The sequence below is a fragment of the Uranotaenia lowii genome, chromosome 3 (genome assembly GCF_029784155.1).
Source record: "Uranotaenia lowii strain MFRU-FL chromosome 3, ASM2978415v1, whole genome shotgun sequence".
Taxonomy (NCBI): Eukaryota; Metazoa; Arthropoda; class Insecta; order Diptera; family Culicidae; genus Uranotaenia; species Uranotaenia lowii.
In genome coordinates this window covers 160,016,827-160,040,473 of record NC_073693.1, presented here as the reverse complement: position 1 = coordinate 160,040,473, position 23,647 = coordinate 160,016,827, and the positions used below count along the sequence as shown (strand labels likewise).

Sequence of the window (23,647 nt, the reverse complement as noted above, 5' to 3'; positions counted from 1 at the left end):
ATTCCATCACAATGCTCTGATGTTCTTGAGAGACTGTTTAAAATGTTCATGGATTACTTTACAATTATTCCGAATAAGGACAAATTTTGAAGTGTTTATTACAAATCTAACAAATCAAATCCGGAAATTCTGTTGAAATTGTGCAGCAAGCCAATCCTTTTTTCTGATAGGCGACGAGGTCAATTTCATCCGTTGTTGTCAATGGCAGTGCAAAAACACTTATTTCACCTTTTACCATCGAAATACATCTTTTTGAGCAAACTTTAGCTGGCCAAATTGCCACTTAAAAGTTTTTTTTCGGCCCATAGCGGAATTTGTTTCATATAAAAGCTTCAAAGATGTCACAATCAGTTCTTAAGTAACATTTATAAAACCGAAGCTACTTGTGAAGACCAAACGCTAAGAAATAATTTAAAAAGGCTTTTATAGATCAAATCAAGTTTGTATCCAGGTATTTCATGACTTTTTAAAATGTTTTAAGTTTTCAGATATAAAAATGTTTTAAAGCTTTCACCAAATGCCAAATAAAAAAGCAATCATACAAGTTCATTGCTGTTTTAAAGATTGGCTTCATAGGACGCTTATAGCTGTCCTGCAGAGAAGTTGTGAATAGGTTTTCCAAGTAGTACATTTTAAAATAGTTAACGGTATTAAACATCACTTATAAAACACCTTATAAAAATTATAAAACCTATTCTATGTTTGTGTCCTACTTGGGTTAGGCCAATCCGTCATACTGTGTAAAGTTTTTTACGGCATCGAAAAATGTTAAAAAAATTAGGGGAGAATGGGGATAATTGATACCCTTTTCTTATTTTCATCATATCATTTTGGAAAATTGAGCTACTCGCCGTCTTTTGCATTTTCTGACAGTGTGTAGTTTCAAGTTTATATGCTTCAAAAGTTAGAATGATACGTGAATTACGGATGAACTAGAACAGGCATTTCAAACTCGGGGTTTGCGAGCCGCATGCGGCCCGCGGCCTAGGTTCATGCGGCCCGCGTAGCCCCGTCTTAAATTGTCACAAAAAAACACCACTGATTTTTATGTAAAATATCACTGCAAAAAACAAAGCTGAATGTACCGATTTAACTGATTTCGGCTGCGGCCCTCTACGTCATAGAATTTTTTTAATGCGGCCCGCACACCTAAACGAGACATGCCTGAACTAGAAGCATTTTCGTGAGACTAAAAACTTTATGATATTTTTTAAGTTAAAGGAGACTTGATCCTTAGTTCAGGGTGCCCTGACCCTAGTCAAAAATCTATCAAAATCTTAAGGTCCGTTGACTTTTTTTTTGCCATACTAGTTCTCATTTCACAGTTTGTAAGTAGCTTAGCTTAGCTTGTTTGACTACTCATATCCACCTTAAATCATCAAACAGGAAATGCTTAAATAACAGTTTTCAGATGTACAGCTTTTTCCTTTTTTTCTGTAAAAATATAACAAAATAAAAAAAAATATTCATTCAATGCATTTCATATTTCATGATCGCTGGTGTGGCTAAGCGGAACAAGTTCCACATCTCATTTCACAGTTTGTAAGTATCAGACGAACAGAATTCTAAAAGTTTGTCTACTACCCATACCATCATTTCATACTTTAAGGCGCAATTTTCTAGTTTTAAGATAAATACAGTATTTTTAGTCCTTTTTAACAGATTGTTGCTGGATAAACATTAGTGGTTGAACAGATGTTAGTAATTTTATAATAACCAATAATCGATCCATTTATAAGAAAATACATCTTTTTGGTCTTTGGATCAATTATACCCATAACATACATTTTGGTAAATTTCTTCTTAAAAAATTGATTAGTTACTATTGCTTTCAAAATAAGGCATTATGAAATTCATATTATACTCTAACGATGGAAATATTGAAATAAATATTTTTATTATAACTTTTTCATGTGAGAATTATTTTAGAATGATCTTCAAATCACGTTTTGTTAAATTTTTCAATCATAGTTAAATAACTCGATAATTTTTTTTTAATTTGTTGAGGTAACAGCATTGTTATTTTGTTCTGTTTGATACATTTTTCTTGGACATTTTATGTTATGCTAAAGACGAGATAAAATGCACTTCGAGAACATATACAGATGGGCTCCTATGCAGTAAATGGTTAAGAAAAAAAATTAAAACCTAAAAAACCCAATTCTGTTTCACAGTGAAATAAAACGTTATATTTATGATCCAAGCGTTAACCAGAAAAGTAGGAAATTTTCAACCAAAATTACCACGACACAACAAATTGTTAAAATTTGGGGTTTGCTCTACTCAAAAAGATCTTCCAAAAATCATTAACAGGCTAATTTAAAGTTGGTACTAAACCACGCAAACCACCTAAATTGTTAATTGGGTACTCACGTTCGCACTGGAAGGGCCAAGCGTTGGTATTCTGACGCCACTTCTTCTGCTCGAACCCTGGACAACACTGAGAGCAGTGGATGCCGCAGGTATTGTGCTGACACTGACAGGCCAAGATCCTAGTCGGCGATCGCGGATCCAGCACGTTACAGGTATTCGCGTGACCGTTACACATACATCGCCCACCAATGGAAATATCCTTGATCGAATAGAAATACTGAAATGGGAGAGGGAAATTGTTAAAAATGGTTTCGACTGATTTTTTTTTTAACCCTACCCGACGGGTAACGGTTGGATCCTGTCTGGCTACAGACATCAGATGACCCAACAGATTCTTAGTTCGTAACAAACGGATTCGGACATTCGTTGCGCGTGTCCATTCCTGGAGCGTGGTTGAGTTGAAGTAATTGTTAGCCGAAGGACGGTTGTTTAGCAACATCACTGGGATCTGTAATCGAAAAACGACAATTAAAACTGTTCTAAACAGAAAAAACACCAAATTTACCTCGCCGTTTTCGAGCGGCACGATCTTGGAATACTCCGTCGTACAGACCACATCGTTATCGTTCATAATCGGACGCAAACTGTCCCGGCCAAAGTAGGTTTCGCAATCCGCCGGGGAGTCGGAAAAGTGCTGCCACGATTGCCAAGTCTTGCCGTGATCCATCGATTTCTCCAGGGTCCACAAACCTGGTCGAGGCGAGTTGCCCATACGGATGTACAAATAGGCCACATGGAATTCCTAGAGTTGGTAAGAATCTATCTTAAGTCAAGCTCATATCCTAAGAATATAATAAATACTACAGCAAATCATAAATGTGCATAAGAATATTCTTGACCAGGTCTAATTGTAGCAGATTGACGATGCACTTCCGTTAGATTTGTACAAAAGTGCGACTGCTGATGAGGCGCATCATATTTCATTACCACGATTCAGCGATAACGTCAACACTTGCATTCAGAAAGCCAGCTTAAAATTGCAACGAAGGCAAAGCTAGTTGAAAGTGCAATTATGAATGGCTAGCGTAGTTGTTACGAGTTTAAATTTTAGTTTTCGTACTGCCTTTATGCTATTTCTTCTTCGAGTATCAAATAAAATTTAAAGCATGGCAATCATACTGACCTGTCCAAAATCGATGGTCAAATTGACCTCGTTGTATTTCATTCCTCGGGACAGCGGCGGACTCTGCCACCAGTTTTCCGTTCCATCGATGGCATATTCGGCCGGGTGGCTCTTGTCCGGATCATTCGGATCACAAATGTCGCAAACCTAGATTTGGAACCAAACAGAAAAAAAAAACAAATAAATACAATTTCATGGCGATAGAATTATCAGTTGCCGGCACGCATGAACTTTATTTTCGTTTCCGGTCAAGACGGGAGTTCAAGCGTCTTGTGCTCCAAACTGATAAGGAGCATAGAAAACGGAGTTCAGTTGAACGGCTTTCAGAACAACTAGCACCATTTTCAGACTTAGCAACATAAGCAACATGCGTTGAAAATCTGAATGAAAAAATCATACCTGTCCCTGAATGACCGAGTATTGGTTTTGGTGATCGTTTTCGGTGTTGGCACCGACCAGTTTACAGTACAACTCGGGACCATCCGTATCTACACCGCAGGTGGCCGAGGCAGTGATCTTTCGTCCCTCGGCCAGATTAAAGTAGGGGGGTGTCAACTCTGCGTGAGCTACCGGCAACGTGATGCCAATGGCCACCAGTAGCCCAACGAAGAGGGACCACAGCGGGCCGTTGCCACCCATTGCTGTTGGTTTGCGCATGGGTGGTGCGCTGAAAAAAAGAGGAATTAAGTGAAATTTTAATAAACATATAACCTAGGAAAGATCTGAAGCAATTAAGCTATTAAAGTATTTTCGACATATGAGCTAATCACTTGTATAAAACAGACAATCTATATACATAGGGGAGAGTGGGGATATTTGATCCCCTTTTCTTATTTTCACCATATCTTTTTGGAAAAATTGAGCAACTCACCGTCTTTGACATTTTCTGACAGCTTGTAACTTCAAGATTCTATGCTCTAAAAATTAGAACGATACTTGAACCCGTTCATAAACTAGAAGCATTTTCGTGAGAGTAAAAAAATTGCGATTTTTCTGAAGTTAGGGGAGACTTGATCCCCTATTAAAGGAGACTTGATCTTTTATTCATGAAACCCCAAGATAGAATGTTAATGGACTATTTTGGTCATGTTTGTTCTCATTTTACAATTTATAGCAGACATAACAAGAAAATTCTATAACTTTGTCTCAACGCTAATAACATTGCATACTTAAAGGCGTTATTTTTTTATAATTAAGAGAAAATTAATTATTTTGGCTCTTTTCTTCAGACAATTGTTTGATAAATATTAGTTTTTGGATAAATATTAGTAATTTCGTAATCAGCAATCATAACGATCAATTCAGAAGAAGAATATGCCGTTTGGAAGGAGGATCAATTGTACCCAACTCTAGGGGATCAATTGTACCCATAATCAACATTTTAGAAAACTTTCCTGAAAAAAGTCGAGAGTTTTCCATTGCCCTGAAAATATGGCATTATGAAGTTCATTTTACGCTCGAATGATTGATACATTGGAACAAATATTTTTTTCATAATTTTCCCATGTAAGGAACATTTTAAAGTGATAAAAAAAGATCTTCAAGTTACATTTTGTGAAATTTTTCAAACAAAGTTCAATTACTCAAACAATTATTTTGTTAAAATTTTTTAAACTACAAGCATTGTTATTTTGCTCATTTTGGCACATTTTTCTAGAACATTTGATCTATGTAAGACATTCCAGTTTGGAGATATAGCTAAGGAATCAAGTTTCCCCAGGGATCAAGTATCCTCATTCTCCCCTATATATGACCCATTCCAGCGTGACGTCACAACGTTTGCAAAACAATTTTTTGGTATATTGTATGTAAGTTTTACAGGTCATATCGCACATTGTTAAAAATTGTACATTATAAGGTCAAAATTTAATTCTCTACAATTTGAAACCAAAAGTATTTGTATAGAATAAATAGTTAACAAAATATAAGCAAAAGGAATCGTGACGTCACAACGCGCCTCTTTTTCCACTTTTCAGTTTTTTTTACAACGCCGCATTTTTCTGCTCTTCTATTTGATCAAATTTTATGAAAATTTCAGGAAAGTATCGTTTCATTACAACCAACAAATCGCTGTTTTTGATTTTTTCAAATGTTGATTTCAATTTTTTTTAGGGCGATTCAGTTTCGTGACGTCACAACGCACCATTTTTTTTAAGCAAGGTTTTGCAAAGCGTTGTGACGTCACGAAATTTTATGGTTAGCTACATGAAATAAATCAAAGTATAATCTTAAAATTAATGCTTAATTTATTTAAAATGCTTAAAAACTTACTAAATAATGTGAATTGGTGATGAAGTCGATCCATTTATTCCCAAAAATTAAAAGGAATTAAATCTCAATGGCCCATATAAGCAGATAAGGTTTGCTAAGCTGCTCACATCAATTTTATTGGAATTTTTTTTGTGCGATCATGTGAATATTATTTAGGACAAAACTAAAACTAGGAAATATTTATTCGTTAAAGCGTTGAAATGTGTTTCTGAATCTTTTTAATCTTTAATGGCAAAGGAAAGGAAAAATAAATGATAATTTCAAAGCCTTCGATCTTTTCAAAGATAGTTTATCGACACTGGAGTGCCTAAATCAGCCATCTAATGAAAATCTTATAAGTTGCAAGCTTAAATAGATCCTAGGCCTAACACAAAGTACAGTGCCAAATTTGGGGATTGGCCTACGGAAATAGATGGCACAACGAGCCTAAAATTTGTATGGAATTATGAGAAATTGGGTTTGGAAGGACATGAAAACCAAGTTATGCACCAATTTCTGAAGTCCCTATCGGCTGATTTGTTTTAATTATAGTCATTTACAAAACTTTCATTATGACAAATAGTTTATCTCAAGATCCCGTTTCGACAATGGTTTAGTTTAAAAGGTTTTTGAGTTTCAAAAATTAGCTTCTGATGGGTCAAATACAAAAAAATACCTGATCGTTAATCGACGCTTTATTTGAACGTTATAGCTGTTTTATGATAACTCTAATCGAAACGCGTTCCTCAGATGAAATATTGTCATAATCAAAGCTTTAAAATATTAAAATTAAAAGAAAAATTGGTTGATAAAGACCCAAATTATTGACGGAAAACGGTTTTTTTTATCATGACGAACAAAATCTACATAATTCCATACAAACTTCTGGTGCGTTGCGCAGCCCCTTCCCTTAGAATAATATGACCCAAATTCTGCATGAGACCTTGTGCTAGTACATATTTGAATTTATTTAATTTTGTAATTCAGTTCAAAGTCTCTTTTGTGAGATTTTATGTGAACACGGGGTTAGATTTGGATTATCTAGTGACATTCTGTGAGGTGGAAATTCCAATAAGGGCAGTTTTTTTTTTTTTAAATAATGTAAATAATTTTATTAACTAATTTTCTTTGAAAATCTTATGAAATTTTTTTTATAAAAAAGTTGATCTATAAAGTTTACCATGTTCAAAGATTTCTTTGAATCTCATTACATTTATTTCATGGAACTTATTTTGTTTGAACAATGCCAGAAAGAAATAGAAGATACTAGCGGTGATTTTCATTCTAACATAGATATATGAAGAACTTGATATTTTGCAAGGTTTTTATTCAAATCACAGATAACTACCTGCTTTATGATTCACAAATATTCTTTTACAAAATCGATGAGGATTTCATTTATTCGATACTTTGTTTATTCTTGAAGCAAGCGTTTTAAAGCGCTGTTTTATATTTTTTATTAGAAATGATTAAAAACAACTGAGTTAATGCCAAAAAAATTTTAGTTTCTTTAAAAACTTGATAATAGAATTCGTTTATTGAAGCATATTGTTGTGTTGAACTTGTATTGAAAAATACTATCATAGTGTTGAAGTAAAAAGTCTTGAACGTTTTCGAAAAAAAGTAAATAAAATTTCGTGACGTCACAACGCATTCTTCACCCGGGTGCAACTCACAACCTGCTAAACCGATTTTCAATCTAAAAATTGCATTAAATTCCACTCAAAAAGTTTGAAGAGACCTCCAATTTTCGACAATATGTGAAATTTCAGAAAATCATAAATTTAAAAACAGTAGAATTTTCGTGACGTCACAACGCTTAAAAATAGATACCTTTATCAGCGATTCTGGAGCATAAACTTGCAGTGACTGTTATTTATCTTATATCATGCTTAAAAGATGGCTTTTCTACCATCATTTTGCAATTATCGTTTTTGACATAGCTGAATTTTGGACAAAGTTATGTTATAAATAAAAAATATCTGCAAAAATCAATTTAATTTCATACTAAAATTTTTAAATTTCAACGTTAACATACGCAATTCTCAAAAAAGGTAGCTGAAAATCTTTTAATGGAAAATGACACTCAAGAAATAACCTTTCTAACGCTATTTAATTTATTTTTGGATAATGAAAAATAAAAATCGGTTCTCCAGTTGAGGGGTGCTTGGAATGGGTCATATATAAAAATGGATTTCTGTCTGTCTGTCTGTCTGTTCCCTATAGACTCGGACTCTACTGAACTGATTTGCGTGAAACTTGGCAGAAGGGATCTTTGAGGGTCGAGGAAGGTTCCTATAATAGTTTTAGACTCCTCCCACTCTCTGGAAGGGGAGAGGGGGCCTTTTACACAAAAGGCAAATGTTTGAATAACTCGAAAATCGATCATGCAAATGGAACCAAATTTGGTATGGGAGTGTATTTGGCTGCGAGAAATGTTCCTTAAATGGATTGGTAGCCCACCCTCTTTTCAATGGGGAAATAGGAAGTGGGAAGGGGGGCTCCCATATAATTTTTCGCAGAATTGAAGAGCTATCAAGCAAACGGAAACAAATCTGGCATGCGAGGGTACATGGGTAGGAAGAATATTTTTATGATGGTTTGAGACTCCTCTCTCTTCCAGTGTGGAGATAGAAAAGGAGGAAGGGTTTTCAATACAATTTTATGAAATAATCGAGAACTAATAAAGCAAACGGTACCAAATTTGACATGGGTGGTTATTTGGGTACGAAAAATGTTCCTATGATTATATGGGATCCTACCTGCTTCGATTGGGGAGATTCAGAGATGAGAGGGAGTCTCCTATACAACTTAATGCATTATTCGATAACTAATTTTGCAAATGAATCCAAATATAACATAGGAAGTTATAAGGCTACGAGTCAAGTTTTTACGATTATTGGGACCCATCTGTCCTTCTATTGAGGGGATAAGAAGGGGAAGGGTCTTTCCTACAGTTTTATGCATTACTCGAGAACTAATCAAACAAGCAAAAAATCAAATGTATCATGGAAGTATATTCGAGTACAAGAAATTTTTATTTTTATGTTTCTAGACCTCTCACTCTCTCCAATATTTTTGGATCACTCGAGAACTCATTATTCAATTTTAAAAGCAGGGTATTTGGTTAGATTTCTTATTCTATGATTGTTTATAGCTTCTTCCTCCTTTCACTGATTCGATAGGAAAGGGGAAGGGAAGCTCCCATACATTTTTTTAATAACTCGAATTCTAACCTAACAGATGGTAACAAATTGGGAAGATAATTTAAATACAAAAAATATTTCTAAGATGATTTGGTTCCCTCGCGGTATAGAATAGAAAAGAGATGTGCCATACGTTTGTTTTGATCGATTCAAGAGATCATCAAATAAATTTAACAAAATTTTACAGGAGATAGTATAAGAGTACGAGAAATGATTCTATGGTTATTAAAAGGAAACCATTTTCCCTTCCAATGTGAGATAATAGAGGGGAAAGGAGTTCTGTACAATTTTTCGTATAAATTGGGAACTTATCCAACAAATAGTACCAAACTTGAAAGAAAAAGTATTGAATTCACTTGGCTTATTTTCCCAATAAATGGAAAAATGCCAAAGTAACTCCAATTTTGAAATCTGGAAAAAGTGCTTCAGAGCCTTAATGTTATCGACCAATTAGTTTGCTTCCTTCTTTGAGTAAACTATTTGAGAGAGTTATTTTGAAAAGAATGATGATTCACATTAAGCAGAATTCTTTTTTCCCTGATGAACAATTTGGTTTTTGTCATGGACATTCTACTACACATCAACTTTTGAGTGTAGCTAATATGAATAACGCTAGCAAATCTGAAGGTTATTCAACTGGTGTTGCTCTTCTTGATATTGAAAAAGCTTTTGACAGTGTTTGACACAAAGGTTTAAGCTAAATTAGCTCGATTTGATTTTCCCGTATATCTCACCAAAATTATTCAAAATTACTTGACTAGCCGAACCTAACAAGTAAGCTATCAAAATTCATGCTCTGAAAGGACACCCATTAGAGCTGGATGTCCCTTAGGGCAGTGTACTTGGGCCAATTTTATACAATATTTTTACTTCTGATCTTCCTGATGTACCAGAAGGAAAAGGCAGAAGATTATTTGCTGATGATACTTTGTTTTCAGCCAAAGGTCGGAATTTACGGGGGGTACGCAGTAGATTGCAACAAAATTTAAATTCCTTTTTGAATTACTTGAAAATGTGGAAAATTTCTCCTAACGCTTCCAAAACTCAACTTATTTTATTTCCCCATAAGCCATGAGCAATTTTTTTAAAACCAAATGAAAATCATTCCATAACTTTTAATGGGGTTTCATTAGAATGCTCTGATCACGTGAAGTATCTGGGACTATCACTTAATGGGAATTTTACAGTTAAAAATCACATTGAAGGTATTTAATCTAAATGTAATAAATGCACTAAATCTCATTATCCTCTCATCAACAGGAAATCCCGACTATGCCAGAGAAATAAGATGCACATCTACAAACAGGTGTTTCGACCAGCAATAATGTATGCAGTTCCGATTTGGTCTAGCTGCTGCTCGACGAGGAAGAAAGCCATCCAGAGGATTAGAACAAAGTTCTGAAAATGATTTTGCGGCTTCCACCTTGGCACAGCTCCGAAGATCTTCATCGGATTGCGGGCATTGATGACATCATTAGATTTTTTTTAAAGTTATAATAAGTTGGTTTCCCCAAAGTCTGTTTGTTTTAAAAAAAGGCAATATTTTTTGGATTTTGAAAAATGGTGGGGAATCGTGGGCCACTAAGTCCAAATTGACCAAATAGCATGAACAGTTAATGAATTGACCCAAAACTGTAATTTCAACATTCATTTCGTTATTTTAAAGAAATTTCAGATGGGGAAATAAAAAAGAGACATGTGTATGATCGAATAGATTCAAAAACCTGGCTCGCGAACTTTTTGACAAAATATTTTTCATAACTCTTCATTTGACATAAGAAAACATTAGAGATAGGGAAAACGTATTTTAGTTTTAGGTGGTTGAAGATGTGTGGCTCACGATTCCCCTCAAGCTATGATTTGCAAATTGGTAGCGTTTGTATGGCTTATTGATGTTTCACCAAAAATTCCTTTTCCACGTGAAAGAACATGGCAGAACTAAGATCAAGAGCAAATGAGCATATTTTGTTATGAACTTTAGTTTCCCCATCGATGCAATTAGCGGGTGCTTTTTTTAAATTATGTAAGTAAAAAAGTTCAACTTTTTAAGCTTGATAAACAAAAGAAGCAGATGATGCGTATTTAAGTCAACAACATATAGAAAAATATGCTTCCGCAAAGCGACGATGATGACATTTGGATTGAGATTTTTATCTTAACACACATCTGAGATATTCAAAGTGGCTCACGTTGCCCCACTCTTTTCGTCTTTGTTTAGAATTTTATGCTTTGGGGTAATATTGATCAGTCTCTATTTTGACGGTCTTAAAGAGTTTTCTCGATCATAGAGGATACAAAAAAAAACCTTCATAATATTTAAGATGCTAGTTTATCAATTGCTGAGGTAGTTCGAAGCAAACTCAAATGATATAAAATTAATCATTAAACTCCACAAAATTGAACACAACACTTTCAGTGACTCTAAGATACTAAATTTGTAACTTTTGGTCCAGCAAATTTTGAGATATATGTAGAATACTGAATTCCGGTGTTTCTTGGTTTAGATTTCTTCGCGGTCCAAAAAGCAACATCGCAACATAATTAAAATCGAAAGATGGAAAACGATGCTGCATAAGTTCAGGGGCAAAATTTTCATACATTACTTATAAAATTTTAACTGCAAATTAAATAAATTTTACCTTCATTCTATTCCCCAGGCCCTCGAGCTATTCCCTTTTTGATATCCCACATAAATCAAATTTTAAGCTTCGAGCCTTTGAAAAAATAGATGTTTCAAGATTTTGAAATTACACTTTTACCACTGACCACACTGACATGACACTTAAAACAATAATTCAACCATTTTCTGTCTATTTTTTTTGTTGTCAGATTTTTCAGATTCGCAATACCGATGGCAGATGGCGAACCTGAAAAATTTGACAAAAAATGCCCTGTAGGAAAAATGGTCCTGTTTAGTTCGACTTTATCGTAGAAATTGCGTGTTTTATTTTTAAAGTTGGGTGGCATTTCCTAACTGGGATAGCATTTCTTCAAATCGATCGATGCGCACTCTGGAATCGACATTGCGTACTGTTGGAAAAATCATCCAGAAAACGAAATCGAGTGTCCAGTCAGTATGGTCAGTGCTTTTACTTACATTTGAAATGTCTAAAAACAAACCAAGTTTTTCCCAATTTGAAACGCTACTTATAGATTTTTAAACATAGAAAAAAGTTTTTATATAATTTAACTTAAGACTTAGTTATTGATGATTATGTGGAAAAAATTCTTGTTGATCAAAGTTACCCCGGTGATCAATCCTACACCGTTTTACGGTACGCAAACTCATCTCAATGAGATATTGGCTGATATGAATAAAGCTCTAGTAATTGTTTATGCTATTTTCGAGCAGTTTTGTGAGTCAAATACTCCTAATAGCATGCATATTTTTTATCCGGAGCTGGTTGAAATTAAATGTTCTACTCTGTTTTTTCATATCTAGTTGAGTAAATCCTTTCAAATTTTGCCATTCTAAAGTTCAAGCTTAGTAAAAGCTATCGAAGCAATTGCTATTTTCTTATTCATATCACCTATTATTATCTTATTAAGATTCTTGAAGACCATTCTCCATAAAACGTCCTCATTATGTATTCATATTTTTTTTCTATTTGAGTTATAGACTATATTTTTCCGTTAAAAAACATGGAAAACAATTTTTAATACAATTATCCCATTAAAGTTTTTAACGAAAGGGAGTTTTATGAAGGGATAATCACCGTATGTTTGTTGCTTTAATTTATCAGCCTTATCGGTGAAAAGTGATGTCCTTTTTAGCAGGGACATCTAAAGATTATGAAATTTTTTTATAGATGGATAGAAGGTTAGATGAAATGAAAGATGGTGAAAATGAGCAGGTTGAATTTATTTAAAAGCATTATCATCACGCATCAAATTTGTTGTTCTTCACGGGAATTGGCATATATTTAAAAAAATTAATGCTAAAAAGTGAACTTCTTGATCCTGTAAACATAATCGAAATAATTATTTATGCAGCAAGTTGCAAAAACTATATTTTTTACACACGGGCATACGTTTATGCTTCGAGGCTTGCCGAATTGAATTATTATGATGAGTGATGAAAAATCGAGTTTCGCAACGAGTTGCACATACAATTTTTGGCAATATCACAAGATATAGTTGTTGTTTTGATACCTTCGAAGTCAAAATAATTGTGTCTTACAATAACTCTTTGACACCGTTTTCAAAACTGTTTCGAAAAGTACTACTTTCTGCACTGTTTTTTCGGGAGGAAAAGTAGGCCTTTTCAAAACCAAAATTTGTAACGAAAAACAAACATATAAGTACGGAGTTGCCAAAGGTGATTTTATGCGAGGCTTGTCGAGTGCTGAATTTAACAACGAATTGCATACAAAATTTTATGCAAATTCGGAAATTTTCATCAATTAACCTACCAGAGACACATCTCAACAAGTATCCGAATTGCACGTGGACAGCTATGCCAAGAATGACTGAAAATTTGACTTAAAGGAGGTCGTGTACTGTACATTTATAAGCAAAACAACAGTGTCGGAAAGTAGCACTTTTCGATACTGTTTTCAGTGACGAAAAGTGTAAGTTTTCAGTATAAGTTTGCCTCACAGCAAATCATCTTAACAATTTCACCGGGTTCACAATTCCCGCGAAGTCGTTTTGTGTCAGCATTTGGAAGTACACGTCATTTTCCTTTGTATTCCAGTTTTTCGGTGATAAGATGTTTTCAACTTTGCTTTTTTAACTGTGATTTAGGCAGAGATTTAAGGAAGATCGTAGCCTTCAGCTTTTTATAGCAGTCGCTGACTTCAGCAGCACTACCATCATTATTGCAGCACTTGAAATACAGTCGCCTATTCAGTACCTCTAATTCATTCTACTTGCTTCACCGGAAGATATTATAACCTCTGTTGGTCAGACTTGACAAGGCATGTAAAACTCAAAGAATCACTTATTGTTGCTTAAAAAACTGCTTTAATTCACGGTTTATTTATGTTAAGCGACCTCTTTCTATATCCATGTGCTCAAAAAACCGTCTCATTAGGCTTGTTTGACATCTTCGGCTGATTTCTTGAACATCTTCCTTGAATGCACTCCATTAAACTTTACCTCCACCAAAAATTTCCCCCAAACTCCAACGAGCAGTGCTCAAATTATCACCGAGTCACAATCCTGTTTCTTCGTTATTTTTAATCATCAGCATTCAGCCTTATCTTGAATTATTTTCACTTGAATATTTCTACTCTGGTTCACTTTGTAAAGCTCCCGGTTCTTAGAAATTCCGTCCGTCCCGGTCGATCGTTTGCGCACAACTGAAGGTTTCATTCTGATGAAAACAACTCAATCTCTCTATGCTCCAACCTCCGCGCGCTAATGTTGGTTGTGCGATGTAATGTTTTAATGATTATTTCCCCCATTGACTCAAGCACAAGCAAGCATAAGTGGCACATGAACTTGCTTCTTCTCTGACGATAGAGTTTTTCAGCTCTCTATGCTTATCTTCACGAGTTCAAGCATAATGATAATCCTCAAACTTTTTCTTACAATACGACGAAAGTCCACTGTGCTCATAGAAGTGATAATAGAAATTATTTAGGCACAATATCAAAACCATCTTCCAGAAACCGGTTCAATTTTTAAACGCACGTCTTAGATCCATCAACCGTTTTTTCACGATCACTGGAATCTGCCGTCACTTTGCTTTGTTTCAAGAATTATGTTACACGTTTTGAGCTGAAGAAATGTCCCCTCTCTTCTGAAAAATATCTCAAGTTATTGAACAATTTCAGCGGAAAAACTTGTTGTTACAGAAAAACGACAGATCTACCAATGTCACGCGATTTCATAAGTCTTCACTTTTTATCTTCACACAAATCGAAACATTTTTAACAGCTTCACGATAGAAACCACAGCGGAAAGATACAAAATTATAATATCCAAGAATAACATTCTTTTATCATACTTCTTCTTGTCTGGTTCTGAACGATTCCAAATAAATGCATGAAGTTCTAACTAATTTGAAATGGATGAACGCATCATCATCACCTTTCAGTTTAACGACCTAATGGCAAAAAATACGATTCCACTCACTACTTGAATGGATAAATTTTCACATATTTTTCGTCTTTGTAACTAAAGATTACCTTTTCCGAAAAACTCCCTACGAACTCCGAAAATCAAAGTTTCAATAACCACGAAGTCACAAATCTGCTTCTTCTTCGCTCGCTGCTTTTTTCCACCATCAAAATGCAGGCTTATCTTGCGGCACTTCTCATTTGAATATTTCTGGCTTCACTTTTTTCACTTCCCGTTTCTGGATTCTGAAAAAAAAAATCCGTCCTTCCCAGTCGATCGTTTGGGCGCAACTGAATGTTTCATTCTGGTGAAAATTACTGGTTCATTCCTATGCTTAAATCTGTGTGGTAAATGCGCCAACGTTTCTTGGTTGCGCGACGCGATGTTTCATTGATTTTATCGCTCGCTCTCGCCGACACTCAAGTCGACATCCAAGCGTACTTGTACATATGAATTTGGCGCGTGGAGACGCTTTCTTGCCGGCGCGACGCCCTGCATACACAGTTGAGTACCAAAGAAGAGTAAGTTTTTCTCGTCGAGAATACAGAAGATAACATACACCATGTGCGTTGCAGAAGAAAATATTTTCGACTTTTTGGCCCTTATTCTGCGCCGCGCATGAGGTGACGATTGTCACCTCACCTCGAGTCACCGTGAGATTTGTCACATTATTCCCGGAGTCGTTGTGGGTAAAGTGACAGAGGTTCACTCTAGGTGAGTGACCGAATGAACACATCTGTCAAAATGGTAGAATTTTGCTGGTGTTGTTTGGATTTTGCTCTCGCTTCGGATTTTCCGAAGTAAGTTTTTAGAATTTCGGGTTAGAATTTCGGTTCGAAAATGGCCATCATCGGATGGTACGGTTACAGCAAGCTGCTTCAGGAAGAAAAACGGACGATTTGTGCCACGTAAGTGGAAATTTCGTTCATCAAAGCTAAGTTCGGATCTGGGTCATATTGCCGGGGAAAAAAAATCAGATGCCGACGGCTGCTGCTCCAAAAACCCAGCGCACAAAAAGGCGGTGTTTGTTAAACATTTCCAAAGGTTTATCAGGTATGTAAAATAATTTGTGTTTTGTACCTGAAACTGTTCGATCATCCAAGAGAAGTTAAGTTTTTTTTTCGTTTTCAGTAATGGCGAATGCTGCCGGTTTATATATTTTCCTCAACTGAAGTTACCCCCGTGGCATGCCGGAAGTTGTTTCGCCTGCCAGATAGGAGATCATGGAATGCCGAGCATTTATCGAAACCAACGAAATAGCAGCAGCAGCATCAGATTCAAACGACATATTTCGGTCACATAAACCTAAATCCGGTTTCTTTGCATAGCATATTATTAAAAAGTGAAAATAAAATGAAAAGTACTATATTATTTGAATTCCAAAGTTTTCGTCATTTCATCGTTTTAACGGTTCGAAAAACAAACTTCAATTAAATCTGAATTTTAGATTTCATTAGAAGATCATACTTTCCATTCAGTATTCCAATCCAAATTACATATTTGAGATAGCAATGAAAAAGTTTCCATATATTTAAAAATCATATTTGCTAATAAATTTGCTTAATTTTATTTCCAAAACTATCATTCATTAGTATAATTAACCATTTAGAGCCTAACATTGTGATTTTCATAAATTCTCGATTAAATTTCTATCTCGTCACCACCTGAAAAGGTACCGACAATTGTCACCTAAAATCGTCACCCGAGTGCGACGATTCTCACCCACGGTGACTACGAGAATAGGGTAAGAACTCACAAAGTTCATCCGAAGTGACGTTCCTCACCTAAACCGACTGCTGGAATAGAGTGACTTGGGTGACTCTACTATCGTCACGTCACTCGAGGCGCAGAATAAGGGCCTTTATCTTATGATGCTTAACTAATTGAAACGAGTCGCGTAAACCAAAAGAAGTAATTGAACTTCAAAAGGATTTATATTATAGAACTAAATAAGCACTCCTTCCAGAACGGCAATGCCTATATTTGCATATGAAAAAAATTATTGAATATAAAGCTTGCTTAAGATAGAATTGGAACAAAATCAATTGCGTGCAGTTTAGTTATATATTATTGAATCCAAGATCTTTTTTTTTGTTCAAATGTAGTGTTTTATTCGAACTTTTAAGAAAAAATACGGATAAATTATTCGTCATTCGAAGGAATTCTCGAATTCTCCCTGTAACATAGCTCATTAAGCAGCGCACGCCTTTTTCGTTCATCGATTTAGCTATCTTATTTCACCAGGTCTTCATCTGATTGATGTTTTTTTACAACCTTTCCTTTTGCCTTGAGTCTTCTCTTCAAGATGACCCAGTATTTCTCAACAGGGCGGAACTGAGGGCAGTTGATTGGGTTAAGGTCTTCGGATAAACTGTAATGACAGCTTGCCAAATCTGGTAAAAACATTTCGGGATAGTCGTGGGATCGAATTAAAGGTAAATTTCGTTCTTGGAGACACTTTTTTTTGGTACACGGATAAAAAAAACTCTACTAGTTGTTATTGTTATCAAAATTCGGATGGTTGGCTCTTGCATATCACTGATTTTTGGTTGAACCCATAATTTGAATTAATCAACATCGATTACTACGAACAAACTAGCGTTTGTGTAAAGTTGATTTGGCTGTAGGGCATTTCTAAACTGCTTATGCTAAAATAGATCAACAGCTGGTAGATTAGGCGTTTTTTGCCTAGTCTTCAGTATACAATCTGAGAGTTAGTTCTCGAATATCACTGATGCTTGACTAGACCTCGAATTCTGTTCAACCAACATTGATTTCCAAGATGAACAAGTAATATATTTATTTGGTTTAGGAACTCAAAAAGTATACGACAGAGGTGTTGGAGTTTTTTCAGGAAAAGTTGACCGTCGTAGCGAAAAGGTAGGTATGCTTATTCCTTTTTAAAGTTGTTTTTTTTTTGTAACAGAATCTTACTTCGTTTTAGATACCTATGGGCAAAGAGCAGCAGCGGGCGTACTTCGGATTCCTGGACCAATAATATCGTGTAAGTTTTCGAACATTTACATTATTCTAACGGTCGGACTTTTAACGAAATCTTTTTTTTTTTCCTTTCAGGGCCATGATGTTTTACTTTCACCAGCGAGGCTTGGCCTCTGTGGCTTGGTCATGAGACAAACAAAATCGGTTACAATATATGTGTTTTATGAAAATAAATTATAGTATTTTATTTAGAACACGGAAAGAATAATTGATTTTTCCTGCTTAAATTTATTACTATTCATATTTCAAATCTACAATGTTCTACATTCAGGGGGAATAGCAATTACGGTTCAAACAGCCATCTTATTGAATTTGAAGTATCGCTAGTTTAGCCATAGCCATTTTTGTGGCATCGGATATTTTGATGGTTGGCTTGATCGTATTTTCGGGTCAGTACCTAACAATCATATTTATGTTCAAGTAGACGCGTAATTTAACTGATATATTTATAGTTTTTTCTGCGTGTATAGTTCCGACGTCATTGTCTTATTTGTAACGAAAACTTTCGTTTTTTTGGTTACAGCTGCAAATTCCCTGCTAAATCATAATTTTTGTGCAAATTTGTCGGCAAAAACAAATTTAAATTTTGCTGGAACAACCCTCCGAGCCGTTGCCAAGTGAAAGTGAAGACCTAAGATCTGCCCGAAGTCAGCCTTGACATAGGTTTCGTCGACCATCAGAAGACACCCGTCGAACTTGGTCAGCACCTGGTCGTATAACTTCCGAGCACGGATTTTAGCCACACTATTCTGTTTTATGGCCCGATTTGGCTCTTTGCTGGCTCGATACGACTTGATTCCTTCCCGGAGTCGAATTCTCCCAACGGTACAATGGGCAGCACCGAATTTTCTGGCCAAATCAGTGCCTGACAGATTAGAGGTCCTCTTAATCGTCTTCAAAATTTTACCACGTAGTTTCCGGTCTACTAATGGTTTTAGTGCCAAAAAGATAAATTTAATGAAATTTTTTAACAACCGACCATAAACATTCTGTAGATTGACTCAAAGAACTGAACTGTGTAAAATTTCAGCACAATCGGAATTGATTTAAAGGTGCCTCAAAAAGCTGAAAGTTTCGGTTTTTTCCAAAGGACCAAAGAAAATCGGAAAAATAGAAATTTTTATTTTGATTCCAAGCGACATAAAAATGCATAAAAAGTCGAAATCTGGTATTATCTCGAAAAAACATTTTGTCAAAAACCGACAAGAGTTTTGAAAATATCGTAAGGGATGATCGAAACTCAAGTCCGATTGAGCTGAAATTTTGCACAGGTCAGTTTTCCGTGCCAGTCCACCAAATGTATATGGTCGGTTTGCGAAATTCGACATGACACATTTGGCTGCCCCTCTAATGTACATTTATAAAATGAAATACAGGACGGACTATATTCTACATAGACTCGATTATCCGTGACTTAACTATCCGCGTATTTTGACCCGAGTATCCGTTCAAAAATTTTTTCATTATTATATTAAGATTGAAAATAATTCAGACCAATAATTTTGGCCTCGTTTTAAAGTGAATGTTATAGCAACTAGAGAACAAAAAGTTTTTCAACGAATTCTTAAATTCAAGATTTTTCACGCAATTTCCACAATTCGGATTGTTTCTATATTAGCAAACGGTTTTGCTCTGTCGAGTGATAATGGTTCCAAAACCAGTCAACGCCGAGGTATTGGAAATAATCTCATCGCTTTTAATTCCATATCGATTGGTGGATCCACATTTTACGAAGAAATCGCTTTTTTCGAAAATGAATCATCACCATTATAGAATCAATATTGAGATTCAAAACACTCAACATTTCTTCATCATTCATCCCATCAATCTGAACTTCTTCTTTTTGAACGGTGTTCCGTCGAAATTTGTCTCTCTGAATGGAAATTTCCATAATAATTTTTGTAATAACTTAATAAGTTGAATCATAAGCTGCACGTGGTACAATATTCTTGATTTGAACTGAAAAATGCAAGTTGTATATAATTTTGGAAGGACCATGGGAACAATATGTGTTCCCTCCACCAGTCCTCCAGTCTTATTGATTTAAAATAAAATAATCAGAAATTTTATAAAAGTTCAAATTAGAAGTTTCAGTGCACATTGCACATGCATCCAAATTCAATCGAATTATGAGCGGTACTGTCGCGATTTTACGATTCTTATGAATCTCAATTCAGAGATTCACTCAGACACGTCTTTCACTCACAAGAATAGATCAATGACTGATTTTGTTTTGTTTGTTTAGCCCAATGTTGCCAAAATAACAAACGTTGCCATAGACATTTATTATTCTATTTTATTTTATTTATTTTCAGTGCAGCCTAATACAACAATTATTTTATTTTATTTTTAATTAAATTTGATTTATTTTCTGCATATTCTTTAAATCATCTCTACAGGTACTGTTGGTGTATTTTTAAAAAGCATTTAATACCCTTTTCACGTTAAAAAATATTAAACAAAAAGTATTCGTGGGTGTAATTTTCTGACTCGATTATCCGTTCCGGGAAAAATAGGGGAACATATAGAATCGAGTGCGACCTGTACATTTTCCCTGTGCCTTTTTTAAACATAAGATTTAAACTTCAAATACATGATAAACATTTTATTTAAAGCGATAGAGACTTTCAAGAAGCAAGTCTATAAACTATACTAAAACCTCTCGAGGAAGAATAACTTTAAAGAGAAAAAATATATACCATAACTTTTCGTGCCATGTTCGTGAAACAAATAGTTCTTATGTACCGTAATCTGGGGAACATAGTTCACTTTCGAATATTTTAGAAGAGGTTGCTTTTTTGTAACACTTAAAAGATTTTAAATACTTAACGAGGTAAGATGTAAAAAGCATGATCATTGATAGCAGAGTATTCAAACGACATTATTGGCTATAACTAAATGCTTGATACAAAACCAGATTTCATGTTCCAGGGTAACTTTAATCACTAAGGTTTTTACGTATCTCAACATCTTCAAAATTATCGTTTTGATGCCATTTACTATAGAAGGCTTAAAACATCAATAATTGTAATTTTTTGTTTACACTCATTTGAATTTTTCAACGTTTTCTTCCAAAAACAAATGTAATCAAAAGATGGACAATACATTTAGGGGCAAAATATTAACATTACTCAATATTTTTTGGTATCAAAAACAAATAAAACTTTACCTTCATGCAATTCTCTAGTTCCTCCCATTGTTCCCATGTTCTTTTTTTTCTTTAAACTTAACCATTTGATAGGGTTTTTAGCCATTTGTTCTATACAGGCTTTCTTATAGAAAATGTCTGTTTTTTTTAATATCCAAAAATAATCACAGAATGACCATAAAAATAACACTAAAACTATACCTATACAAAAGAAAAAAGTTCAACTCTCACATAAAACAACCCATTTGCTTCTAAATGCTATCATTTTTTTCAGGTGTTTGTGAGCCTTCGAAAAAACAGATATTTTGAAACTTTAAAATTACATTTTAACTTATATTTGAAATCTCTAAATACAAACCTAGTTTAGCCTATTTGAAACTCAATTTATAGGCTTTCAAACGTAGAAAACAGTTTCAAATATTTTAACTACAGACTTAGTTAATGATGATTATCTGCAAAAATTTCATGTTGATCAAAGTTCCCTCAGTTTACGGTACACTACACTTTATCTCATTTCCTGTACTAAAATTGGTTAAGAATGACTGAATGAAATATCCAATAAATGAGCAGCAAAACCAGAAATTTTACATGTTATTTTATTTATTTTGGAGAGGTGCCCTACAATCCCAAAAAAAAATTATAATTTACTAAAAAAAATTGTTGTACCTTGATGAGCAAATAGGTCTTTGGGATTTGGGACCATACCATTGATGTAGCTCGACTCACAAGTCTACCAATTCAATCAGTATCGAAAATCATTTTAACTCGTTCTGAAAATTAATATCGGAAGCACGCGAGCGATTAGTTTGCGTTTATGTTTAAATAAACGTGGCAAACATCTGCTACAATGATGGTCTGGTCTGTAGATATTTATAAATACGACTCTGGTGATCTTCGCTGTTTTACCCCGTATGTTCCATCGCATCGAGGCATCACAGATTGTTTCCTTCTGTGAGATCATTTTCTATCGACACTGGGAAGAATTGTGTAATCTTACTCTGGAGGAGCGATTCTTGAGGACGGAGTAATGAATCTTTCCGTAAAATACTCGAAATCTCTGTTCGTCATTTCTACTAAACAAGAAATAGATACATATATTGTTACAGCTATTTGATGTCAAATACTACCACACCCTGTTTCATGAAATGAGATCATCACTTTATTCTAATTGTAACTGATAACTGAGCCACACATTTACTTCATTTTCAACTGGATTAATTGCCCAATCAGCATTTCATTTGAAAATCCCAACGTAGTTCGAGATAACAATTTGTAAGAATGACTGGAGCTAAGCTACATTTCACTGAATCTTCTCTTTTTACGTTACAATGAATTTCCCCTTCATTCACACATTGGAACTGATCCTACACAGTCTGGTGCATGTTCTAACCGAAATCCATTTCAAGTCGAATAGAAGAGGCAACACCGAAGAATAGTCACTAGAGATTTGCATCTTCCTTCATTTTCCTGATCTCCTGATCTTATTCTGTTTCTGGTTGATTTGATATGCCCGTCATCGACCCTTTCTTTGGTTGTGAAAAAAAAAATTAAAATGTAGCTTCAGCACCATTTTTTGTTCCTTTTTGTAGGTATACTTTAACTAATCCGCAAATGCTTTGATTTTCAAAAAAATTATCTTTTTGTAAAAGCTTTATAATTTTGTTTAAATTCTTCTTTATTCACACATTGAACATTCTCTTTGAACATTTTCCTTCTACATCACTAAACATTACCTACACTTAAAACTTCGCCGAACTCCCACGATCAGTATATTTATTAACACCAAGTCACAATACTGCTTCTTCTTTGCTTTTTTTTCGACATGCAGGCTTATCTCGTAGCACTTCTCATTTGAAAATTTTAATCAGATGAAAGATTCTTTTAAAAAAAACTCCGTCCGTCACGATCGATCGTTCGGGCACAACTAAAGTTTCATTCTGATGAAAATTATTTCTAACTCCTTGATCTCCATGCTCAAATCAGTGCGCCAACATTTGTTGTGCGACGCGATGTTTCGTCGATTATTGCTACTATCGCCGGCTTAAGCGGTATTCACGCAACGCAACCCGGTAGGCATATACTTTATTAACGGTTCATCGCCGGCAACATTGCGAAGAGCATGTAAAACACATAATCATTTTGCTTTGATGAGAATGCTGAAGGAAATCCTACTTGCAACGGGAGGCAGTTGGGCGTGGGAGTAATCAAGGTGCTAAGCGGATGATTTAGATGCGCCACTCCGAAGAGACCATCCCCCTGTTTAGTGCTTGCCCGGCCAAGAGACCCATCAATAGGGTGGGTGTATTTTGTATAGCCCTGGATTACCGATCACCCCACTGTTCCTCAAACCGTCGACTCCAACCAAAGACCTTTAAACAAGCTACTTGGAAAACAATAACAACTTCGAAGATAAGGTCTTTGTTGGTCACAAAAATACCAACGCAAAAAGAAAATCAATTTTCTCAAAATTCCTCATTTGAC

At 35.0% G+C, this 23,647-nt stretch overlaps 1 protein-coding gene across 5 annotated transcripts in view; it reads right to left on the bottom strand.

The window, feature by feature from the left end:
- The window catches only part of LOC129750895 (laminin subunit alpha), a 54,331-nt gene that overhangs the window by 18,699 nt on the left and 11,985 nt on the right, over nucleotides 1–23,647 (bottom strand). Inside the window, exons 1-6 of one of the 5 annotated variants that reach the window (XM_055746051.1) lie at nucleotides 22,900–23,069; nucleotides 3,896–4,163; nucleotides 3,497–3,643; nucleotides 2,879–3,115; nucleotides 2,651–2,821; nucleotides 2,374–2,590 (exon numbers count right to left, since the gene is read on the bottom strand). In XM_055746051.1, coding sequence (XP_055602026.1) covers nucleotides 2,374–2,590; nucleotides 2,651–2,821; nucleotides 2,879–3,115; nucleotides 3,497–3,643; nucleotides 3,896–4,153 — 1,030 coding nt within the window. In that variant the 5' untranslated portion in view covers nucleotides 4,154–4,163; nucleotides 22,900–23,069. Of the gene's footprint in view, nucleotides 1–2,373; nucleotides 2,591–2,650; nucleotides 2,822–2,878; nucleotides 3,116–3,496; nucleotides 3,644–3,895; nucleotides 4,164–14,052; nucleotides 14,242–15,086; nucleotides 15,312–22,899; nucleotides 23,070–23,647 lie in introns of those variants that run through there. The other 4 variants (XM_055746053.1, XM_055746052.1, XM_055746054.1 and 1 more) reach the window with 4 other exon arrangements.